Source organism: Odocoileus virginianus, chromosome X (genome assembly GCF_023699985.2).
Source record: "Odocoileus virginianus isolate 20LAN1187 ecotype Illinois chromosome X, Ovbor_1.2, whole genome shotgun sequence".
NCBI classification, from domain to species: Eukaryota; Metazoa; Chordata; class Mammalia; order Artiodactyla; family Cervidae; genus Odocoileus; species Odocoileus virginianus.
Window position 1 is genome coordinate 22220625 of NC_069708.1, and position 22448 is coordinate 22243072.

Genomic DNA, 22448 nt, shown 5'->3' on the forward strand with positions numbered 1-22448 from the left:
GTGCAGGTTTTGAGTTTTATGTGCATAAACCACCCTGTGAATATTTCTTTGTATATGAAAGTAATAATCATTGAAATTATTAGTTTTAAATTTAAAAGCAATCATAGCAAGGGTTTGTTATAAAACATTTACATTTGTTTAGATTTGGCAGTTGTGTCAGAAGAAAATACTTCTATTTATTTTGAGAATAAAGCTACATCTTTTAATTTCAAAAACTAAGTATTCTCTCAATAGTGTAAATAACCACACTGTCATCAGGCACCTCCTCAACTGCTAGGAAATTTGTAATCTATGAAAAAAACAACAAAAACATACAAAAAGAAACACTAACATAAAAAGTTATAAAATTAACCAATAAAAAGGAACATATCTGATATTGTCCTATATAGTGGGAAAAAGGAGCATCTTTGGACAGAGTGAAACATACAGTAGATAAATTAGCACCTCAGTTCAAAATAGGAAAAACTAAAAAAATCAGTTTGGTAGATTTGTGAAAGGGAATTTTAAAAAATGGAACTGGGATTTCTTGGTTATTGAAGAACCATGCTTTCTTTCTTAGTAGCCTGGTGGAACCGGTGGTTGAGGTTGGGATATAGTGTCCATCTTTCAAAAAGGAAGCTGCTCAACAAGTGGTGCCGGGACACTTGGATATCCACATGCCAAAGGATGAAGTCAGACCTTTAACACCTCACATCATACACAAAAATCAACTGAAATAGATCAAAGACCCAAATATAAGAGCTAAAACTACAGAATTCTGAGAAGAATTCTAGGTATAAAACTTCACCTTGGTTTAGGTAATGATTTCTTAGATATGACACCAAAAGGACAAGCAACCATAAGAAAAAAAAATAGATACACTGAACTTCATAAAAATTAAAAACTTCTGTGCCTCAAAGGATACACCAATGAAGTGAAAAGACAACACAGAAAATGGGAGAAATTATTCACAAATCATGTATCTGGTAAAAAACCTGTATCTAGACTATGTAAAGAACTTTTACAATTTAACAATAACAAACAACACATTTTTCTAATGGGCAAAAGATGTGAATCATTTCCCCAAAGAAGAGATATACATAGGAGGTATGCATGGATGCATCAAGTAAAAATGGAACATCTACAACTGCTGGTCAGAGGACATTGTCACCCTTTTCACTAAAAGGCTAGATTTTCAGCAGCCAAAGGCAGCCATTCCAAAGTGAATATGACAGAACATAAAGAGATGAACTGACATGTTTCACTTTACAGTTTGAACAGTAATGTTTCACAGGAAAGGGAAAAAAATGTATTTGCTAACCACATAAAAGCTTCTTCTCTTTGTAATAAAGTACAAAAGCTCTTTTCCAAGAATATACAACTGGCTGATAAGCACATAAAGAAAAGATGTTAGGACTTCTCTAGTGCTCCAGGAATCTACCTTCTAATGCAGGGGATGTGGGTTCAATCCCTGGTCTGGGAACTAAGATCCCACATGCCCAGGGGTAACTACTGAGCCTGTATCACAGAACTAGAGAGACCAGGTGCCATAACTAAGACCCAACATAGCCAAAAATAAACGAATAAATAAATAATAAAAAAGAAAAGATGCTCAACATCATTAGCCAACAAGCAAATGCAAAATCACAATGAGATGTACTTCATACCCACTAGGATGGACATAATTAAAAAAATAGAAGTGTTGGTTAGGATGTGGAGAAAATGGAATCCTCATAAAATGCTGGTAGGAATGTATGGTTGACCCTTGAACAAGACAGGAGTAAGGGGTATTGACACCTCACACAGTAAAAAATTCACATATAATTTACAGTTGGCCCTCCATATCTGTGGTTCTGGATCTGTGGATTCAAACAACTGCAGGCTGCGTATTACTATAGTATTTACTATTGAAAAAATCCACATATAAGTGGACCGGCACAGTTCAAGCTCACATTATTCAAGGGTCAACTATAATTAATATCTTTTGGTTGTTTACTAATTTTCTTTCCTAAAACCCATCCACTTTCCTCTTTGCTTCCTTCATCCTATTCTCTTTACAATGATAAATGTATACTGAAAACCTACTATTAGGCAGTAAGGGTTCTGCTCTTAAGTAGCTTATAGTCATATTTGTTGTCTTTCTTCCTTTTCTCTTCTAGTCACATACTGCTGTGCTGTCATGTGCCCACTACCACATTTTCTTACCATCTACACACTCCTCTATTTGTGATGATTGCATATATTTATAATTATACATATATATGGATGATATTTTTATTAACATTATTGAGGTATAAATGACATCTCAAGCTACATATATTTAAAATGTACAAATTAATAAGTTCTGACACACATATAAATTTGTGCAACCAGAACTACAACCAAGATAATAAATATAACCATCACCTCTAAAAGTTCTCTTGTATCCTCTTGCTCCACTGGCCACTTCCAAAAAACCCAATGATCTGCTGTCACTAAAGCAGGTAGTCCTTACTTTGCACAGTGGTATTGTACTGTAAAAATGACTGTGCAAACTGAGACTGTGAAAAGCAATCTTAATAATCACTGGGGAAACTATGATTTTTCAGTGACCTTTAAAATTTTTGTCAAAACATTTTACTCTCTTATTGTTGGCTATACTATATAGGGAAATAAAAAATATTAAAACCAATATGCATTTAATACCCTATCATTTGAAACACTGAGAATTTAAACTCTTTTACCTTTTTGTAAAACTTATCAAGAGTACAGTGCTTAACTCTTAATTAACAAAACTTATGAAACAGAATAAGCAACTCTTCTATGTCCTGGAAAGTTGTCATACTACTGTATGAACTTGGATTAGTTTCCAACATTTTGTCCTTTGTGCTTTCACTGCTGTAAAATTTTTTAAGAGTTCCTTTAATGTGCAGTTTCATTCTGGCATCATTTTATCTGGAACATCTTCATTCTTTTCATCACAATCACTTTCTTCATGTTTGTATGTTTGCCTTCATTAAGTTCCTCTAGCTGCATATCTAGAGCCTCTCAAACTGCAACAGTGCATCCACATTCCCATGTTCAACTATTTATTCTATAACTACATTGAGTTTAATTCAAATTTCTAAGTTTTCTCAGTATTTATCAGTTTTATCAGTTTTTATCAGTTTTATCAGTTTTTATTTCTTTAAATGTTTGGTAGAATTTCCCAGTGAAACCATCTGGGCCTGGAAGTATTTTTATGGAGAGGTTTTAATTACAAATTCAATTTCATTAATAGTTATGGGGCTATTCAACTGATTATTTCACATTGAGTAAGTTGTGGTAATTTGTTTGGATAAGCCCCAGGAAGGCAGGAAAAACAAAAGAGAAAAAAAACAAAACAGAGAACACTCATATACACACACAATAAAATAAAACAGCAGACTTAAGCCCTAACATATCATTAATTACATTAAATGTAAATGGTCTAAACACATTAAATCAGAGGTTGGCAGAATGGATTAAAAAACATGATTCAAATATATGCTATCAAAAACACTTAAGATATAAGCATATAAATAAGGCAAAAGTAAAATAAAGGAGAAAGATATAAATACAAACATTACTCAAAAGAAAGCAAGAGTGACAACATTAATATCAGATTAAGTGACTTTCATAGCAGAGAAAATTACCAGAGATGGGGAGGAATATTACATAATAAAGAAAGGATAAATGCACCAATAAAACATAGCAATCATAAATGTATGAGCACCAAACAACAGTGCTGCAAAATATTTGAAACAAAAACTGATTGGGATGAAAGGAGAAAAAATAACTTCCCAATTATGGCTGGAGACTTCAACCTTTGTGATAGAACAGACAGAAAATCATCCAGGAGATAGAAGAACTCAATACTATCAACTAACAGGATTGAACTGACATTTATAGAATACTCCACCCAACAGCAGCAGCACAGGCATTATTTTCAAGCACCCATGGAACATATACCATGGTAGACCATATCTTAGGCCATAAAATAAAACTCAACCAATTTAAACAAATTGGTATTATACAGAGTGTTCTCTAATACAATGGAATCAAAACTAGAAATCAGTAATAGAAAGATAAGAACATACTCAAATAAAGTAAAAACCACACTTTTAAATAAAAGAAGTCTCAAGGGGAAAAAAGTGAAAAAAAGTCTCAAAGGAAAAAAATACACTAAAGTGAATGAAAATGAAAATATAACACATCAAAAGTTTTGTGACATAGCTAAAGCAGTGATGAGAGGGAAATTTATAACATTAAATGCTCATATTGGAAAGTGGAAATGTCTCAAATCAATAAGCTATGCTCCCAATCCAAGAAACTAGAAGAGCAAAATAAATCCAAAGCAAGTAAAATAATCAAAGTAGTAGAGATAAGAGCAGAAATAAATTAAAAATTAAAAAAAATTAAAAACAGAAAAGATAATGAAACCAAAGTCCAAATTCAGATTTACATCCTACAATTTATCATGTCAAGGGTCTGCTATAATACCTGGCTGCAGTGAAGCATTTACCACTGGTTTATTGTGATTATCATGGCCACTCCTGAAGGAAGAATGTTATTTATGTATGGCTGTAGCACCAAACAGACAGTGTGGCATATGAATGACAATGCAGCTTCATGTGATGTTGTGGAACATGTGAGATACAGAACATTGCCTAAGATTCTGAGCCATACTGCCCCAGCATTTTGCACGAGCAGCTATATGGCTTTGCAGTAGAAAAATCTAAAGAATCTACTGCATGTGTTGTAGTTTGGAGAAAGATAGAAGCACAAAGAAGCTATACCATGGAGAGTACTTTGTGTGGCTGTGATCAGGGAACATATAAGGGTTTACAGATTGGTATTTGAGAATTGGAAGAGATGGGGGCAAAATTTTGTGTTGGCCTATCGTGTTTGAAAAGACTGATATCCTCATTGGAATATAATCTGCCTTCCAGTCTGCTTGACTTTGAAAATGACTTGATTGAATGGAGCTGCAGAGTAACTAGCCCCCCCCCCCCACTTAAGTTTTGGATGAAGATGAACCTTGATTCCTTGAAGGAACAGATTACAGTATAGACAGTAATGATGAGTTAGATACCGAATTGACTGAAAATGCAAGAGACTATGAACCTTCTGCCCAAGAAGAAGTACTGTCTGACTCTGAATCAGGAACCCTTTGATTTAGAGGGTTGAGCTCTTTGCCATCTCTTGTTAATTGCAAAGAAGAAATGAAATATCTTGGTTTTTATTACACAGCAAGTTTGAGAGAAATGAGTTTAAAGAGAGCTGACTCAGATAAACAGAAAGCAACTTGGGCCTGTTTGGTTTCAAGACAATGAATATGTTTATTAATTCATGATAAAAAGATGGCTTTGTGAAATGGTCAATAAAAATGACCAACCTATAGCAAGTAAAAAAGGAGATAAAAATGGCCAATATCAGATATGAAAGAGGGGGGATATACTACTGTTTCTTTTGCTTTAAGTGTGTTCATAATTGCTCACTGAAGCATTTTTATGATGGCTCCTTTTAAATCTTTGTTAGACAATTCTACTGTCTCTGTCACATCAGTACTGGCAGCTACTGATTATCTTTGATCAAGTTGGGATCTTTTTAGTTCTTGATATAAGCGATTTTTTTCCACTGGAACCTGGACACTGGGTATTATGCTACAAGACTCTGGATCTTCTTTAAACCTTTTATTTTTACTGGCTTCCTCTGACATTGCTCTGGCTGGAGATCTGGTTGGGGAGGATATCATCTCATCACTGTTAGGTGATTGTAGAAGTCCTGGTTCACCATTTGGCCTATGTTGACATTCAGGGGCAGGAATTCTTTGTTACTACTGGGGGAGGCTGAGAGTTCTGGCTTCTCACCAGGCCTCCACTGATACCTCCCTTGCTGGGATTGGTAAGATAACCTTACTACTGCTCCCTATATGGTCTTCACTGATACCATGTGGCAGGGGGAGAAGGTGTCCTCATCACCTCTAAGGAGTGGTGAAAGTCTCTGATACTACCACAGATGGGAAGGAAAGGGATGCATGATTACTACTGGTTTAAGGTGGTAGTCTAGGCTCCTCACTGTTCTGCATCAGTATATGAAAATACTGACAGTAAAGACATGAAAATGTCATGAAAATGTTCATTCATGATACTGTTGTGATTTCTAAGAGGATGGTGGCAATGACGATGAGCTAGTGAGGGTAAGTATGTATGTTGGGCAAGACTGAAATTTTTCTTAACAGAGAATAGACAGTCTCTCTGTGGGTGGGACAACCCGGGCTTGCATTTTTAGAAGTGATTTGACAGCATTTCTGGAACATGACTGAGACCTAAGAACCTGCTGCTGCTAAGTCGCTTCAGTTGTGCCCGACTGTGTGTGACCCCATAGACAGCAGCCCATCAGGTTCCTCTGTCCCTGGGATTCTCCAGGCAAGAATACTGGAGTGGGTTGCCATTTCCTTCTCCAAGAACCTGATGCTAGGGGCCAAAAATTCAAGAATGTGGTCTCTGATCTTTAAGAACCTAATATGTACTAGAACTAGACAGCTGAACAATGAGATGTACAATTTCTCACAGTAACCAGGAGGTCCCACCAGCCCTTTTATCTGATGCTATTCCTTCTTTTCCTTCCTTCCCTCACTCATTCATTTAAGCTTATACCAAGCATTTTATTTCATGCTGGCCTTCATGCAAAACACTCGGAACACAAAGACCAGTAAGAAAAAATGGCTTCCAAAACTAGTCATTACTCTTGAAGAGCTAAACTTACTATGTCCTCTTGGCAAAAAATACTCTCCTACTTAAACTTCTTCTCAAGTCTTTGCAAAGGAAGGCTGTGTGCTTATGGTCAACCCAATTATTCTAGTTATCCCCTTTCATTTGGGTTGATGCATTTTACAAACTGTGTATGTTTTGGCCCTCTGTTTACAGATGCTATCACTATGAGGCCCCTATTAAAATGAAGCAACTTCTCATGGCGTTATATATTAATAGGGTTATTATGGGGTTATGTAATTAGTGCTCTGTTTCTCTTCAAAGGCTAATAAATGCTACTGATTGTTGAGTCAGACTGGGAAATCTTGGTCTCCAAAACCTTATCATAATTTCAGACTGGACTTCCAATAGTTTTATCCTGTGAATAGGTATATATTATATCCTTAAATAAAGAGTCTGACTGACTACTGACCTATCTTAGTTTGGTATAATCTGCCATTGGTCTGAGTGAGTTGCTGAACATGTATGTAACTCAGCATTATAAATGTATAGTTAGCCACTCAAAGTCTCCCCTCAAGCAGCTCACAGACGACCATAAGAGCATTCATCCCCTAAATCAAAGATACAACCATGAAAATACCTGACGGAAGGCTGTGGAAGAGTGTCTGGATTGGCTGGTACTTGGACCCCCTTTTCCCATTCTTCCTTCCATGTATCCGTGAAGAGGTAATAGCTGTCAGGGTTAATATGGTGAGAGTCTGGAATCTTCATGGCACTGATAAGGTCCTTCCGGAATACCTGGTAAGACATTGCACACACCTTGAGAAGACCATCACTATGAAATTAACACCATTTAATGTTCTCCTTTTAAAAAGACCATCCCCACCCACTGTGCACTCCAACAAGAGAGACATCTCTAACTTCCTAAATGGTCAGATCAACTTCTATTTGGAAAGGGTCTGAAGAATTGACAGGAAAGTCAGCTTGTTCTGGATTTAATAAAGAGTAAAGGGGTTCTTCCTGAATTTTCTTGGGCTCCTTGAATTTAAATCAACAGTACAGGATACTCTTAAAAAGTCTATGTAAATAAAAATCTTTAACTCTCTCAAATTAATCAAAAAGTATCATATGATAACTTATAATCATTTAGCTATCAACTTATTTTAAAATTATTTACATAGACATAATTTTAGTATTACAGAGAAGTTACAAAAATAATACAGAGATCCCATATATCCTTATATTTCCCTCTAATGTTAACATCTTGTATAACCAGAGTACAATTACCTAAACCAGGAAATTAACATTCATCTACAACTAATTTTCCCCCTAATGTCTTTCTGTTTCAGAATTCAATCCAGAATTACACTTTGCAGTAGTTGTCATGTCTCCTTTGTATCCTCCAATTTGTGATAGTTTCTCCTTTTCTTTCCAGACCTTGACACTTCTGAAGAATATTGGTCACATACTTTATATAACGTCCGTACAATCTGGGTTTGTCTGATGTTTTCTCATGATTAGATTGAGGTTATTCATTTTTGAGCAAAAACGCCACAGAAAGGATGTTAAGACCCTCTTATCCCATTATATAAGGAATGTATGATGCCAATGTCATCATAGTGGTAATGTTAAACTTGATCAGTTGGTTAAGAAAGTGTGTCTTGCTCGTTTTCTCAGCTCTTAGGTTACTATATTTTCCTTTCTACTTAATAAATATCTTAGAGGAGGTACTCTGAGATTATAAAAAAACACCCTGTTTCTCCTCAAACTGTCATGGACTAATTTTAGCATTGACAGACAGATTTTTTTCTCTGCAAAAGTTATTACTTTTGTTATGGTATTCTAATGGTGATTTGTTATCTTCCTGAGTTCTACCAGCTCTACATTTATGAAAGACCTGCCCCTTCTCCCTAATTTATTTGTTCATTCATTCAATTATTTATTTATATCATTAGAGCCTCATGTGGTGGTTTGTTGTTTTAGTTGCTAAGTTGTGTTTGACTCTTGTGACCCCACGGATTGTAGCCTGCCAGGCTTCTCTGTCCATGGGAGTCTCCAGGCAAGATGGAGTGGGTTGCCATGCCCTCTTCCAGGGGATCTTCCCAACCCAGGGATCGAACCCAGGTCTCCTGCATTGCAGGCAGATTCTTTTACTGACTGAGCTATGAGGGAAGCCCCCAGAGCCTCATGGATCTATTTTATTCTTTGGGTTATAATTCAGTATTACTCTTAATTATTTTGATGCTCAAATTGTTCTACCTTTGGTCACTGGGAGCTCTTTCAGAATGGCTTGCACCTATGTACTTTTGACACATCCCACTCTTTTTTTGAGTACTTTTTAAACTTCCTACATCACAACGTGCCCTAGGCATCTTCCACTTGATTATAAAGCTATTGATTTTATATGTTAATGTCATATCCTGCCACCTTGCTGAATTCTTTTTTTTGTGTGATTTTTTAAATTTGATTTATCCAATAAATGGAGAACATTCTGTGAATTTAACACTATTGGGTTGCTTTCTCTGACCTCTCAAGTTCGAGACATTTTAAAAGATTAATTTATTTATTTAAAAAAATTAATTTATTTATTTTAATTGGAGGCTAATTACTTTACAATATTGTAGTGGTTTTTGCCATACATTGACATGAATCAGCCATGGGTGTACATGTGTCCCCCATCCTGAACCCCCCTCCCATCTCCCCCACCATCCCATCCCTCAGGGTTGTCCCAGGGCACCGGCTTTGAGTGCCTTGTTTCATGCATCGAACTTGGACTGGTGATCTATTTCACATGTGGTAATATACATGTTTCAATGCTATTCTCTCAAATCATCCCACCCTCACCTTCTCCCACAGAGTCCAAAAGTCTGTTCTTTATATGTGTGTCTCTTTTGCTGTCTTGCATATAGGGTCATCATTACCATGAAAGTTGAAGTACAGAGTATGATACAATAAAGCAATTAATTCTCAGTTGGTGTAGTCTGTTTAAACTGACATTTCACAAAGTACAGGACTAAACGATCATATAATCAAATGATGTCATTTAAATGAATAAGGACTCATTCCATTTGCTACTTTGCAGAGACAACTCTGCAAATGCCTATTGGTTTCATTTAGGGAAGATTTAGAATTAATAATATGACCTGAACAGGAAACCAATGTTGAACATGCTGGTGATGAGGTGGTAACAAAATGACCTTCCTATGAAGAATCCCAGCCAATTAATTGGGTACTGTGTGGGGAGAAAGCTAAGTCTGTAGGAAACAAAAATGGAAGGTTTATTACATAATGCTTTGTATAAGGAAGTAAGAGGATCACAGACATATCTATTAACATATTTTGCACAGAGCTCAGTGTTCTGGGTGGCCAGTGGGAGAAACTGAATCACCATTTTGCTGAACACTCTGAACCATCTCTATAAATTACCCGAGTGCCTTTAATGAGACAGTGGTTAAGAAGCGGTGGCAATTTACAATTGTGCTCAACTACTGCCTCTGTGAAACAGGGTTCTGTGGGAAATCCTACCTTAGCTCTGGAAAGACTACTACAACCAAGTATTTTTCAACCTCCTAAAATATTTCACTATTTTCCATATGATATATTTCTCAAAATAAATCAACTGACTGCAAAGTCATGCTTTGGGTTTAGTAACAATCACACAGCATATACCATGTCTTCATATCTGATATAACTGCTTATGAAAATCTGTTCTGTAGCATTTTCTAAGTAGCCTAGAGACACGGAAGTGGGCTGAATGGTGCCCCCCCAACTCCAAAAACATGTCCACATCCTAATTTCTGGAACCTGTCAATGTTACCTTACTTTAGAAATGAGTTCTTTGCAGATAAAAATAATTTAAGGATTCTGAGATGAAAGGATCATCCTGGAAAATCCAGGTGGGCCTTAAACCCAGTAACAAGTATCTTTATAAGAGAAAGGCAGAGGCAAATTTGAGACAGAAGAGACGGGAGTACAACCATGGAGGTAGAGACTGGAATGATTCATTAATCCACAAATCAATAAGTGCTGACAGCTATCAGAACCTGGAAGAGCAAAGAACAGAATTTCCCTAAAGTTTCTGGAGGGAGCAATCTGGTCAATTTTGGACTTCTGACCTTTAGAATTGTGAGAAAATAAATTCCTGTTGTTTTAAGCCATCCAGTTTGTGGTACTTTGTTACAGCAGCCCTAGGAAACTAATACACACATTTACCAAACAGAAGAGAAACTTGAAGACTCTAGACAAAGAGAAAAAGCAGAGGCCAATGAAATTTGGCTCTTGTCCATTGCTTCAGAAATAGCAAACCTCCAGGGAACAGGAACTCTGTGAAGTCTGGGGAACCTGGGATTGCAGAAATACCAATCAATTCATACCTATTTTTCTTAAGCACATGAAAGCTAAATCCAATGACTACTGTAATCTTTTCTTCCACCTTTAGAAAAAAAGACTTACATGGTAAACTCGATTTCAATTTTACAAGCTAGCCAGATTAAATAGCATCAGATCCAAGGTTTCCAGAGAAGCATTTTTACTCAAGGCAGAGTGCAAGAGTCTGCCTTATCTTGCTGTAGAAGTCAAACATTTCAAGTATGAAGCAGAACATAAAATGCTGAAGAGGGGATAGGAATGCAAGTTCAGTACTCAGGAAGATATCTGCAAAGTGATACAAAATATATTTACCAGACTGGTCTCATGAATTTGCTTCTGGTAAGAAAAGGTATTTTTCAAGGTTTTTAAAATAAACATGGGCAAACAAAATAGTTATAGTGTATCCTGACAGAGGTATCAGTTTTATACACATATAGTAGTACACACATACATTCATATTTGTATATATTTTCATAAACAATAAAAAGATAAGCCAAGAACTTACAAAGAAAACCATTTAACACTGAGAAACGGGGAGAAAATAGGGACAAGAGAGACAAAAGCTGGCTCTCTCTCTGTATGTATTTTGTTTCATAGTTTGATATTTGAACCAAACAAATGTTTCAAATGGTTAAAAATAAATTAAAAATCTTTATAAAGAAAGGAATATGTGTCTAAGGACAGACTGCTAGGATTGGTCTACTAATTTTACCACTTACTAGTTTGGGGAAGTTGTCTAAATTGTCTATGTCTCAGTTTACTTATCTGTAAAACAAGAATAAGAACACTTAACCTCACTGGGGTAGTTGTAGGGATTAAATAGGTGAATTTATGTAAAGATCTTTAGCATGGTATTGGGCTCATGGTAATTGTTAAATAAACTCCAGCTGCAGTTATTTTACTATCATCAACATAGTCTCAGATTTAGTTCTAAAAGCAGAAAGTTCTCTTTTCCAGTCCATAAATTAATTGTTGATAGGTAAAAGGAGATGTGAGTTCATGGCTCAACTAAAACGTGGATGGTTTGACTTCCAAAGACAGTGTTTCCAAGCAAGAGCCCCATCGAGAACTTTAACCAACATTCTATAGGTCACGAGGTAATGCAGAAACTTCACAAAATGAAACATGGCTATTTGCTGCTAAATTAAAGATTGTGAATGAGGGATCTGGATGTTGACACTGACCTAGGTAATGAAGTTTAGAAGTTTTACAAGTTCTTAATTGTTTGCCTACTTTATATGCACTGGTAGTTTCCCCAAAAGTTCCTGAAACAAAAAGACTTTGTACTTACCAGATATCTGCTCATTTATGGTCAAAGAGGGAATTCACAGCCTAACATACAGCCCAGAAGCTATGCCAAGTCCAACAGTGCATGCCCATCCTGGCCTCTCAGATGCTTGCAGAAACAAAGGAGGCCTCACTATGAATTCAATTAGAATATCAATGCTTAACCTGCCAGAGCCACAAAATGAAAATGCCCTTCATGGACAGCTCTGGCTTTTACTGTTCTCATTAACATCTCTCAGTGGGCAGTTTCTTAAAGCACAGCTAGTCTGAACATTTCTGTGACATTTTTTAGAGGAAAAGCCAAAACATTTACTTCCTATATGACACAAAGGGGAACACTGTCTGGTCCATGTATAATGAAGCAGAGAGATTGATCAGTTTTGATTCATAGTCACTAAATCTAAAACAATACATAACTGATGACAAACAGATGTCACCCCAAAAGCATTTAAAAGAAAAGCTGCAAACACAGCAACTATATCTAATCAAAAGGAATAAACTGCTAGTGATTTTCTTAGAATTATAAATCTTAAGGCAAAAAGAGACTTTTTAGGTTATCTAAAAAGAATAAACCATTCAAAGCAGAGAAAGCCTAGCAAAGAATTTCTATAAACAAAAATAGCCAATGTTGTCAAGACATTATGTCCCACAGTGGTTTTTCCAGTGAAGTGAAACTTATTTCTCAGTTTAAAGCTTTAAAAATCATGGACATAACTTTCAGATAGTTTAAAATAATTCTTTGGTTTCTTATAAAGAGTAAATAGGACATTTCTGATGGCTATGGGCTGACAGCAACTGAAACACTGATTCCCAAAAAGCAATGTACTTTTAGGCTGCTTAGGTAGGTTTGATAATTCTCCTTACCCTGTATCACACAGAGGTTTTACCATGATATTGATATATCCTGGTAATGGAGGAGTGGGAGCAACTGAGTCTGACTTAAAGATCTGAGCAATTTTTGCATAAGAGATGACAACTGAAGTTTGCTTTGAAAGTTTTTATCCCATTCCTTAATGTCCCTTTTTGTACAATAAGTGTGCATTTGCAAGCTTAGTACTTTTTATCTGCTGTGGGTCAGAAAACCAAATAATCAAGTTTGTTAGAGATACAGGTAAAATGCTATGAATAGGCTCTATTTAAGAGTATGCAGTGTATTCTGCTGACTTGAAATATATGAGCTTTCACCCTGCTGCTATGAAAGTCTCATATAACAAATGAGACTCTAGGCCTAGAGGAGACATGCAGTCAATCTTTTAAGATAGGTTGATATGTTTTATAGACCAGTTAGACTAATATTAGGTGAAAATATCCAGGCTTTGAGAAAAAAATGAAAGACTTTTTAATATATTCAAATTGGTCAACTAGTATTATGAACTTTTTCTACAGCAATTAGCTTTTTAAAAACCTCTTCAAGAATAGGGGCCCACTTGAGAATCAGAAGGCTACTAGCTCAGAAAAAAAATATACATAAAAACATATCCTTAAAAGTCTTGCATACAATTTTCAGAAGGTACCAAAGCCCCTGAACATATGTGGAATTCACACACCCCTAGGAAATGCTTCTCTAGAGGATAAATCAGGGGGAGGCACACACAGGAATCTCAGCAAAGCACTAAACATCAAAGAAAATATTTGTCTATCTGTGTAGCCAATTAAGCCTCAGAGAAAAAGATCATTTATACTGCATTTCAATGATTAACTCCCAGTTTTAAAAAAACACATGAGGTTTCATCTTGGACCTGTAGAGAGTCAGAAAAAAGAAATTCTCATTCTTACAAGAAGAAAAAGGCAGGAGAGGCAGCAAATTAACAATTTTTTGTGAAATCATTAGAGAAATGAGTCACAGGACAAATGGTCAGACTCAAAGAGAGACAAGCATGCCTGCAGGGAGACACAGGACAGAAGCATTTACTTACTTGGGGCAGAGGTCACAGTAGGAACATTAAATTAGAAATTCTGATGAATCTCTGGGGGCCAAGTGGGGACTACTATGAGAATATGAAGTTTCTGGGGGCTGTACTCATAGGGAGTTCCCACCTTCTTGTAAGCTTTTTCTCTTGAAACCTAGGAGGGCTCTCACAAGGAAGTTAGGGAGAGAGCCTGGAGAAAAAGCTCCCCCAGGGGTACTGTCTGGGTCGCTGGTGTTCAGTGTCCTGGCTCCCTTATTGAACAAAAGGCTTCATCTACAGAGGGAGGATTTCAAGTAAGGGCACTGAAATAATTTGACTAGTGCTATGGGAAGGGAGAAGCACCCAGTCTCAGCTTCCCTGTGTTACTCAAGAGAGAAAAAAGCCTTAATCTCAAGAGAGAGAATCTCAAGGACACTGACTGAGAATACCAGAGGATACCTGCTACAGGCAGACAGGACAATAGTGGGCAGGGGCAAAATGCTCTATCCCTGAAGGTCATTCCCCAACCTTGCTCCCAAACACAGGACTACTACACACTCCCAAGATTGAGATGTAAACAGAAGAATAGAGAACATTATCCCTCCTAAATATCCTAAATATTTAATACCCTTACCACCACACTAACGCCTCCAATGATAACAGTAGCTATAATAGAAGAGCTACAGAAGACAAAATCTCTGAGGACAAGCATAAAGGAAAAGGTCAAGAGAGGAGACAAAAACAAGGTCACCAGAGAAATTCCAAGTCTCTGGTACCCATAGTAAGAACTATTTCAAACACCCTTGTATACTGCTGGTGGGAATATAAACTGATGAAGCCCCTTTGGAAGACAGTCTGGCATTCTCTCAGGTGGTTGAACAGTTACCACAGGACTCAGCAATCCTTCACCTAGGTGTTTTTAAGAACATATGTCCACCTAAAAACATGTATATGAATGCTCACAGTTTCATTACTCATAATATTCCAAAAATGGAGACAACCCAAATTTCTATCAACTAAAGAACTGATTTTAAAGTGTGATATATGCATATAATGGAATATCATTTGGTCATAAAACAGAAATGAAGTATTGATACATGCTACAACATGGATGAATCTTGAAAATGTTATGTAAAGTGAAAGAAGCCAGTCACAAAAGGCCATATATTGTATGATTCCATTTATATGGAATGTCCAGAATTGGCAAAACCATAGAAACAGAAATTAGATTAGTGGTTGCCAGTGGCTGGGAGTGGGGTCTGGGGAGTTAACTGCTAATGGACAGGGTGTTTCTTTCTGAGGTGATGAAAATGTTCTAAATTTAGACTGTGGTAACGGTTACCCACACAACTCTGTGAATATACTAAAACCCACTGAATTATACATTTTAAGTAGATGAATTGTATGCTATAAGAATATTTCAAAAAAGATGATAAAAATGTTTTATAAAAAGAACAATCCCTATGGCACTAATGACATCATCTGAGAGGCTTTGACATCCACTCTCACCTAGCAATAACAAGGCTCTCCTCCTCCTCCTCAATGTGATATCAGTAAAGACAGGGTAGGGAGCCTAGACTGTCGCCACTGTCCATCAGTAATGCACTACCTGTTACCACACCACTCCCTGGTGGAGTGGCAACAAAATGCGGATTTCCACTCCTACCAAGTAGTAATGAGTTACTCTTCCCCATTCCCAGAGAAAGAACAGAACTACCTTCCTAGAAAGACAGCAGAACTAGGATGAAGAGTGTAAGGAAATCTGCAACTGGTGGTAAAAAGTCAGCATGTCTCTTCCCCACTGGTCTGGTTACTATGGAGGCCTGCCAAAACAGATTTAAATAAGACTTAGTGTCTGGGCTTCCTTGGTGGATCACTGGTAAAGAAACAATCTGCCAATGCCAGAGACATGGGTTTGATTCTTGATCTGGGAGGATCCCACATGCTTCAAAGCAACTAAGCCAGTGCACCACAACTATCGAGCCTGTGCTCTAGAGCCCAGGAGCCACAACTACTGAGCCCATGTGTTGCAACTATTGAAGCCCACTTGCCCATGCTCTGCAGTAAGAGAAGTCACTGAAATGAGAAGCCCACGCATTGCAACTAAAGAGTAGCCCCTGTTCTCCACAACTAGAAAAAAGCCTGTGCAACAATGAAGATCCAGCATGGCCAAAAATGAAATGAATAAAAAAATAAAATTTAAAAAAGACCTGGTGTCTGTTAACATAACAACCCCCCACCCCCACCCCACGAAAACCTAGCCCAGGATGCAACAGAAAATTTCCAAGAATACTAAGAACCAGGAATGAGAAGAGACTAATAAACAGACACCAACACTGAGATGACATAGAGGTTGAAATTATCTGACAAGGATTTTAAAGCAGCCATCACAAAAGTGCTTCAACAAGAAATTACAAACATGTTTGGAAAAATGAAAGTTTCAGCAAAAAAATAAGAGGATATAAAGAATAACCAAATGGAAAATTTGAAATGAAATAATAAAATAATCATGAACTCCTTATTTCCAAATTCAGACTTAAAACTGAAGAAAGTAGGGAAAACCACTAGACCATTCAGGTATGACCTAAATCAAATTCCTTACAGTGGAAGTGACAAATAGATTCAAGGGATTAGATCTGATAGAGAGAGGGCCTGAAGAACTCTGGACAGAGGTTTGTGACACTGTACAGGAGGCAGTGATCAAGACCATCCCTAAGAAAAAGAAATGCAAAAAGGAAAAATGGTTGTCTGAGGAGGCCTTACAAATAGCTGAGAAAAGAAGAGAAGCAAAAGGCAAAGGAGAAAAGGAAAGATAAACCCATCTGAATGCAGAGTTCCAAAGAAAAGCACAGAGAGATAAGAAAGCCTTCCTCAGTGATCAATGCAAAGAAATAGAGGAAAACGATAGAATGGGAAAGATCAGAGATCTCTTCAGAAAATCAGAGATACCAAGGGAACATTTCATGCAAAGATGGGCACAATAAAGGACAGAAATGGTATGGACCTAACAGAAGCAGAAGAGATTAAGAGGTGGCAAGAATACACAGAAGAACTATACAAAACAGATCTTAATGACCCAGATAATCACGATGGTGTGATCACTCACCTAGAGCCAGGCATCCTGGAATGTGAAGTCAAGCTGCGCGTAGGAAGCACCACTACTAACAAAGCTAGTGGAATTGATGGAATTACAGTTGAGCTATTTCAAATCCTAAAAGATGATGCTGTGAAAGTGCTGCACTCAATATGCCAGCAAATTTGGAAAACTAAGCTGTGGTGACAGGACTGGAAAAGGTCAGTTTCCATTCCAATCCCAAAAAAAGGCAATGCCAAAGAATGTTCAAACTATCGCACAAGTATAGTCATCTCACACACTAGCAAAGTAATGCTCAAAGTTCTCCAAGTCAGGCTTTAACAGTCCGTGAACCATGAACTTCCAGATGTTCAAGCTGGATTTAGAAAAGGCAGAGGAACCAGAGATCAAATTGCTAACATCCACTGGATCATCGGAAAAGCAAGAGAGTTCCAGAAAAACATCTATTTATGCTGTATTGACTATGCCAAAGCCTAGATCACAACAAACTCTGGAAAATTCTTAAAGAAAAGGGAATACCAGACTACCTGATCTGCCTCCTGAGAAATCTGTATACAGGTCAAGAAGCAAGTTAGAACTGGACATGGAACAACAGACTGGTTCCAAATCAGGAAAGGAGTACGTCAAGGCTGTCTATCGTCACCCTGCTTATTTAACATGTATGCAGAATACATCATGAGAAATGCCAGGTTGGATGAAGCACAAGCTGGAATCAAGATTGCCAGGAAAAATATCAATAACCTCAGATACGCAGATGACACCACCCTTATGGCAGAAAGCAAAGAAGAACTAAAGAGCATCTTGATGAAAGTGAAAGAGGAGAGTGAAAAGTTGGCTTAAAATTCAACATTCAGAAAACTAAGATCATGGCATCTGCTCCCGTCACTTCATGGCAAATAGATGGGGAAACCATGGAAACAGTCAGAGACATTATTTTTTGGGGCTCCAAAATCACTGCAGATGGTGACTGCAGCCATGAAAGTAAAAGATGCTTTCTCCTTGGAAGAAAAGCTATGACCAACCTGGACAGCATATTAAAAAGCAGAGACAGTACTTTGCCAACAAAGGTCCGTCTAGTCAAAGCTATAGTTTTTTCCAGTGGTCATGTATGGATGTGAGAGTTGGACTGTAAAGTAAGCTGAGCAGAGAAGAATTGATGCTTTTGAACTGTGGTGTTGAAGAAGACTCTTGAGAGTCCCTTGGACTGCAAGGAGATCCAACCAGTCCATCCTAAAGGAAATCAGTCCTAAATACTCATTGGAAGGACTGATGCTGAAGCTGAAACTTCAATATTTTGGCCACCTGATGCAAAGAGCTGACTCATTGAAAAAGACCCTGATACTGGGAAAGATTGAAGGTGGGAGAAGCGGACAGCAGAGGATGAAATGGCTAGATGGCATCACTGATGCAATGGACATGAGTTTAAGTAGGCGTCGGGAGTCGGTGATGGACAGGGAAGCCTTGCGTGCTGCAGTCCATGGGGTCGCAGAGAGTCGGACACAACCGAGCAACTGAACTGAACATAATAATTAACATAAATACATACTATAGGCTCAATAGAATAATGGAATTAATAGAATAAAGAATCAGGGGACAGGAGCATCATGCTGGGAGTGGGTGGCATGGGGCCTGAGGGCTGGGGTGCAGGCATGGCTGTGGGGCTCGGGTAGCTGCTCCCTGGCCCTTGTATGCATGGCCCATGGGTTCCACAGTGCAGACTGGCAGCCCTCGGCCAGGCAGGGGCCAAACGGGTGTCCACTGAGCCTGTTGGCAGCCATGATTGTGAACTTGGTGCCCCGCCCTCTGCAGCCCTACCTGTGCCTCATGCAGTTAGACAAGCCCCTAGGAACCCAGCTGCTCTGTTTATCATGTACTTGGAGCACTGGTCTGGCAGCAGACCCAAGTTATCTCCCAGACTGGTACATGTTATCTCTCCTTGGCACTGGAGCTGTTCTGATGTGTGAAGTAGGCTGTACTATTAATGACATGTGGGACCAGGACTATGATAAAAAGGTTACAAGAACAGCAAGTCGCCCAATAGCTGCAGGAGATATTTCAACTTTTTGATCCTTTGTTTTTCTTGGGGAACAGCTGACCTTGGCCCTGGGCATTCTTCTGTGTCTGAATTACTACAGCTCTTGGAGCAGCATCCCTACTTCTTGTCATCACCTACCCGCTAAAGAAAGGAATTACATATGGGCCTCAGTTAGCCTTGGGACTGACATTTAATTGGGGAGCATTACTTGGGTGGTCTGCTATCAAGGGCTCCTGTGATCCATCTGTTTGCCTTCCTCTTTATTTTTCTGGAATTATGTGGACTCTAATATACAATACTATCTATGCCCATCAGAATAAGAGATGATGCTTTGATCGGGCTTAAGTCCACAGCACTGCAGTTCTGTGAAGACACCAAGAAGTGGCTCAGTGGTTTCAGTGTGGCCTGCTGGGGGCGCTGAGCCTGGTGGGAGTGAAGAGCGGCCAGACTCACCCTACTACACTGCCCTGGCTGCTACAGGAGCCCATGTGGCTCACCAGATTTATACTCTGGACATCCACAGACCTGAGGACTGTTGGGAAAAGTTCACCTCCAACCAAACAACAGGACTAATAATTTTTTTAGGGACTGTCCTTAGGAATTTGTGGAAAGCAAAGGAGACCAATGAAACAAAGAAAAATATAGAAAACAGAATAGAAAATTAGCAAATTAAGTTTATTTAAGGATTTCTAAAACAAACTTTCACAAAACACTCTCAGGTCTTGTTATCGCATTATTAGATTTGAGTAAGTCTTTCAGTATGTTAATGAATTACAGACCAGTAAATGAAGTTTTAGAGCATTGTGGCCTAGATTTTAGTTCAAGTATGTACATGTCAGATTCTTCTCCTGTCATAGACACCAGAGACTTTGCAGAATTTGCAGTGACCTGGAGTATTTAAGTTAATGCTTTCTTCCTGTTGTGATTCTCACCTAGAGTTATAGGAATTATATGATTTTTAGCACTTTAGCAAAAAACCCTTATATACATCTCATCTGAATGAATGTCTCTTTAGGAAAATGGACTCTTTTTTTCGGGGAAAAATAAAAAGCTGCTACAGAAAGTTGGGGCTTACTGTTCTTTGCATTGACCTTTATTTACTCCCAAAAGCTGCAATTCAGGAAACCATTCAGGTTTTTATATTTTAGGAGAAATTTAAGTAAGTAAATAAAACTTTTTACCTACCAAAAAAAAAAAAAAAAGAATCAGGGAACAAGAGAACTTAATCTAACCAACAGAAAGAATATACACTGGAAAAAATGAGTCTCAAGGATCTGTGGGAAAATAAAATATCTAACATTCAAGCAACTGAAGTCTCAAAAGAAGAAGAGAAAAAAAGGTGAAGCTGAAAACCAGCTGAAGAAATAATGGTTGAAAATTTCACAAACTTGGCAGAAGATATAAACTTAGATTATACAATCTAACTTAGAATCAAATTTCAAACAGGATAAATCCAAAGAAATCCGTGCCCAGGTGTGCAGTTGTAAAGTTTTCTTTGGAAAACCAAAGATGAAGAAAAATCTTAAAGGCAACTGGAAAAGAAATGACTAATTACCTACAGGAGAGCAACCATTTGAATGAGAACAGATTTCTCTCATTAGAAACCATGGAGGCAAGAAGGAACTAGCACATTTTTCAAGTGCTGAAAAAAGTTTTGTCAAACCAGAATTCTATATCATGTGAAAATATCCTTCGGACAAAACCAAGACATTCTCGAATGAATGAAAACTAGAATTTATCACTAGCAGATTTCCCCTAAAAGAATAGCTAAATGGAGTTCTTCATAGAGAAAGGAAACAAAAGGAATAAGTTGGAATATCAGGAATAAAGAAAGAACAAGAGAATAAAAATATGGGTAAATAAAATAGACTACTCCTTTCCTCTTGAATTTTATAATAATATTTTATGGTTGAAGCAAATATTCTAATGTTGTCTAATGTAGTTCTCAATGTATGTCGAGAAAATATTTAAATAATTATATGATAAAAGTGGGGGGTGGATAAACAAACCTAAATGGTGGTAGACTTCCTTTACTTCACTCAAAATAGTATATATAAAATGTAGAGAACAGGAGACTGATAAGTCATTTTGGAAGATGGTCCTCTCTTTAAAAGGTTGCTTCTCAAGAGCAACCACTAAAAATCTACACAAAGATATATGTGTCTCTAAATCTTAAAGCCACCACAGAAAAAATCAATATGGGGGAAATTCCCTGGTGGTCCAGTGGTTGGGACTCTTTGCTTTCACTGCTGAGAGCTCAGGTTCAATCCCTGGTTGGGGAACTAAGATCCTGTAAGCTGCATGCCACAGTCAAAAAAAGAAAAAAAATCAACATGGAATTTTAAAAAATATTCAAGTAATCCACAAGACAGAAAATAAAAGAGGAAAAAAAAACCCAGAGAAAATAAATAGAAGAACAGTAAAATGGCAGACTTAAACCAAATCATAACAAAAATTACATCAAATATAAGTGTTTTAAATATGCCAATAAAGAGAGAGAGATTTAAAGAGTAGAGTAAAAATGACTCAACTATATAAGAAACTCATTTCAGATAAAAATCATATGTGCAAATTAAAAGTAAAAGGATGGAAAAATATACCATATACCATGTAAATATGAATCAAAAGAAAGCCAGAAACAGTATTAGATAGTACAGACTTCAGGAAAAATAAAATTACCAAGACAAAGAGTGACATTACATGATGATAAATTCACCAAAAAGGTACAGTAATCCTAAATATGTATGCAGTTAACAATAGAACTTAAAAATACACAAAGCAAATCTGAAAGAAATGAAGAGAGAAAGAGGCAAACCCACAATTACAGCTGGAGACTGCTACAGCCCTCTCTAAACAACTGATAATACTACTAGGCAGAAAATCAGCCAGGATACAGAAGAGTACCATCAATCAATAGGACCCAACAGCAGCATAATACATATTGTTTTCAAGTGTCCCTGAAATATTCACCAAGATAAACCATATCTTGTGCCAGAAAACAAACCTTGACACCTGTAAAAGAACTAAAACCATACAGATTATGTTCTGTGACAAAAGTGAACTCAAACTAGAAATCAGTAACA

At 37.4% G+C, this 22448-nt stretch overlaps 1 protein-coding gene and 1 pseudogene across 1 annotated transcript in view; one reads left to right on the top strand and one right to left on the bottom strand.

The window, feature by feature from the left end:
* The window catches only part of JADE3 (jade family PHD finger 3), a 136318-nt gene that overhangs the window by 40016 nt on the left and 73854 nt on the right, over positions 1-22448 (bottom strand). Inside the window, exon 4 of the mRNA XM_020871659.2 lies at positions 7333-7490. Coding sequence (XP_020727318.2) covers positions 7333-7490 — 158 coding nt within the window. The remainder of the gene's footprint in view (positions 1-7332; positions 7491-22448) is intronic.
* On the top strand, positions 10671-20030 carry LOC139033112 (4-hydroxybenzoate polyprenyltransferase, mitochondrial pseudogene; annotated as a pseudogene).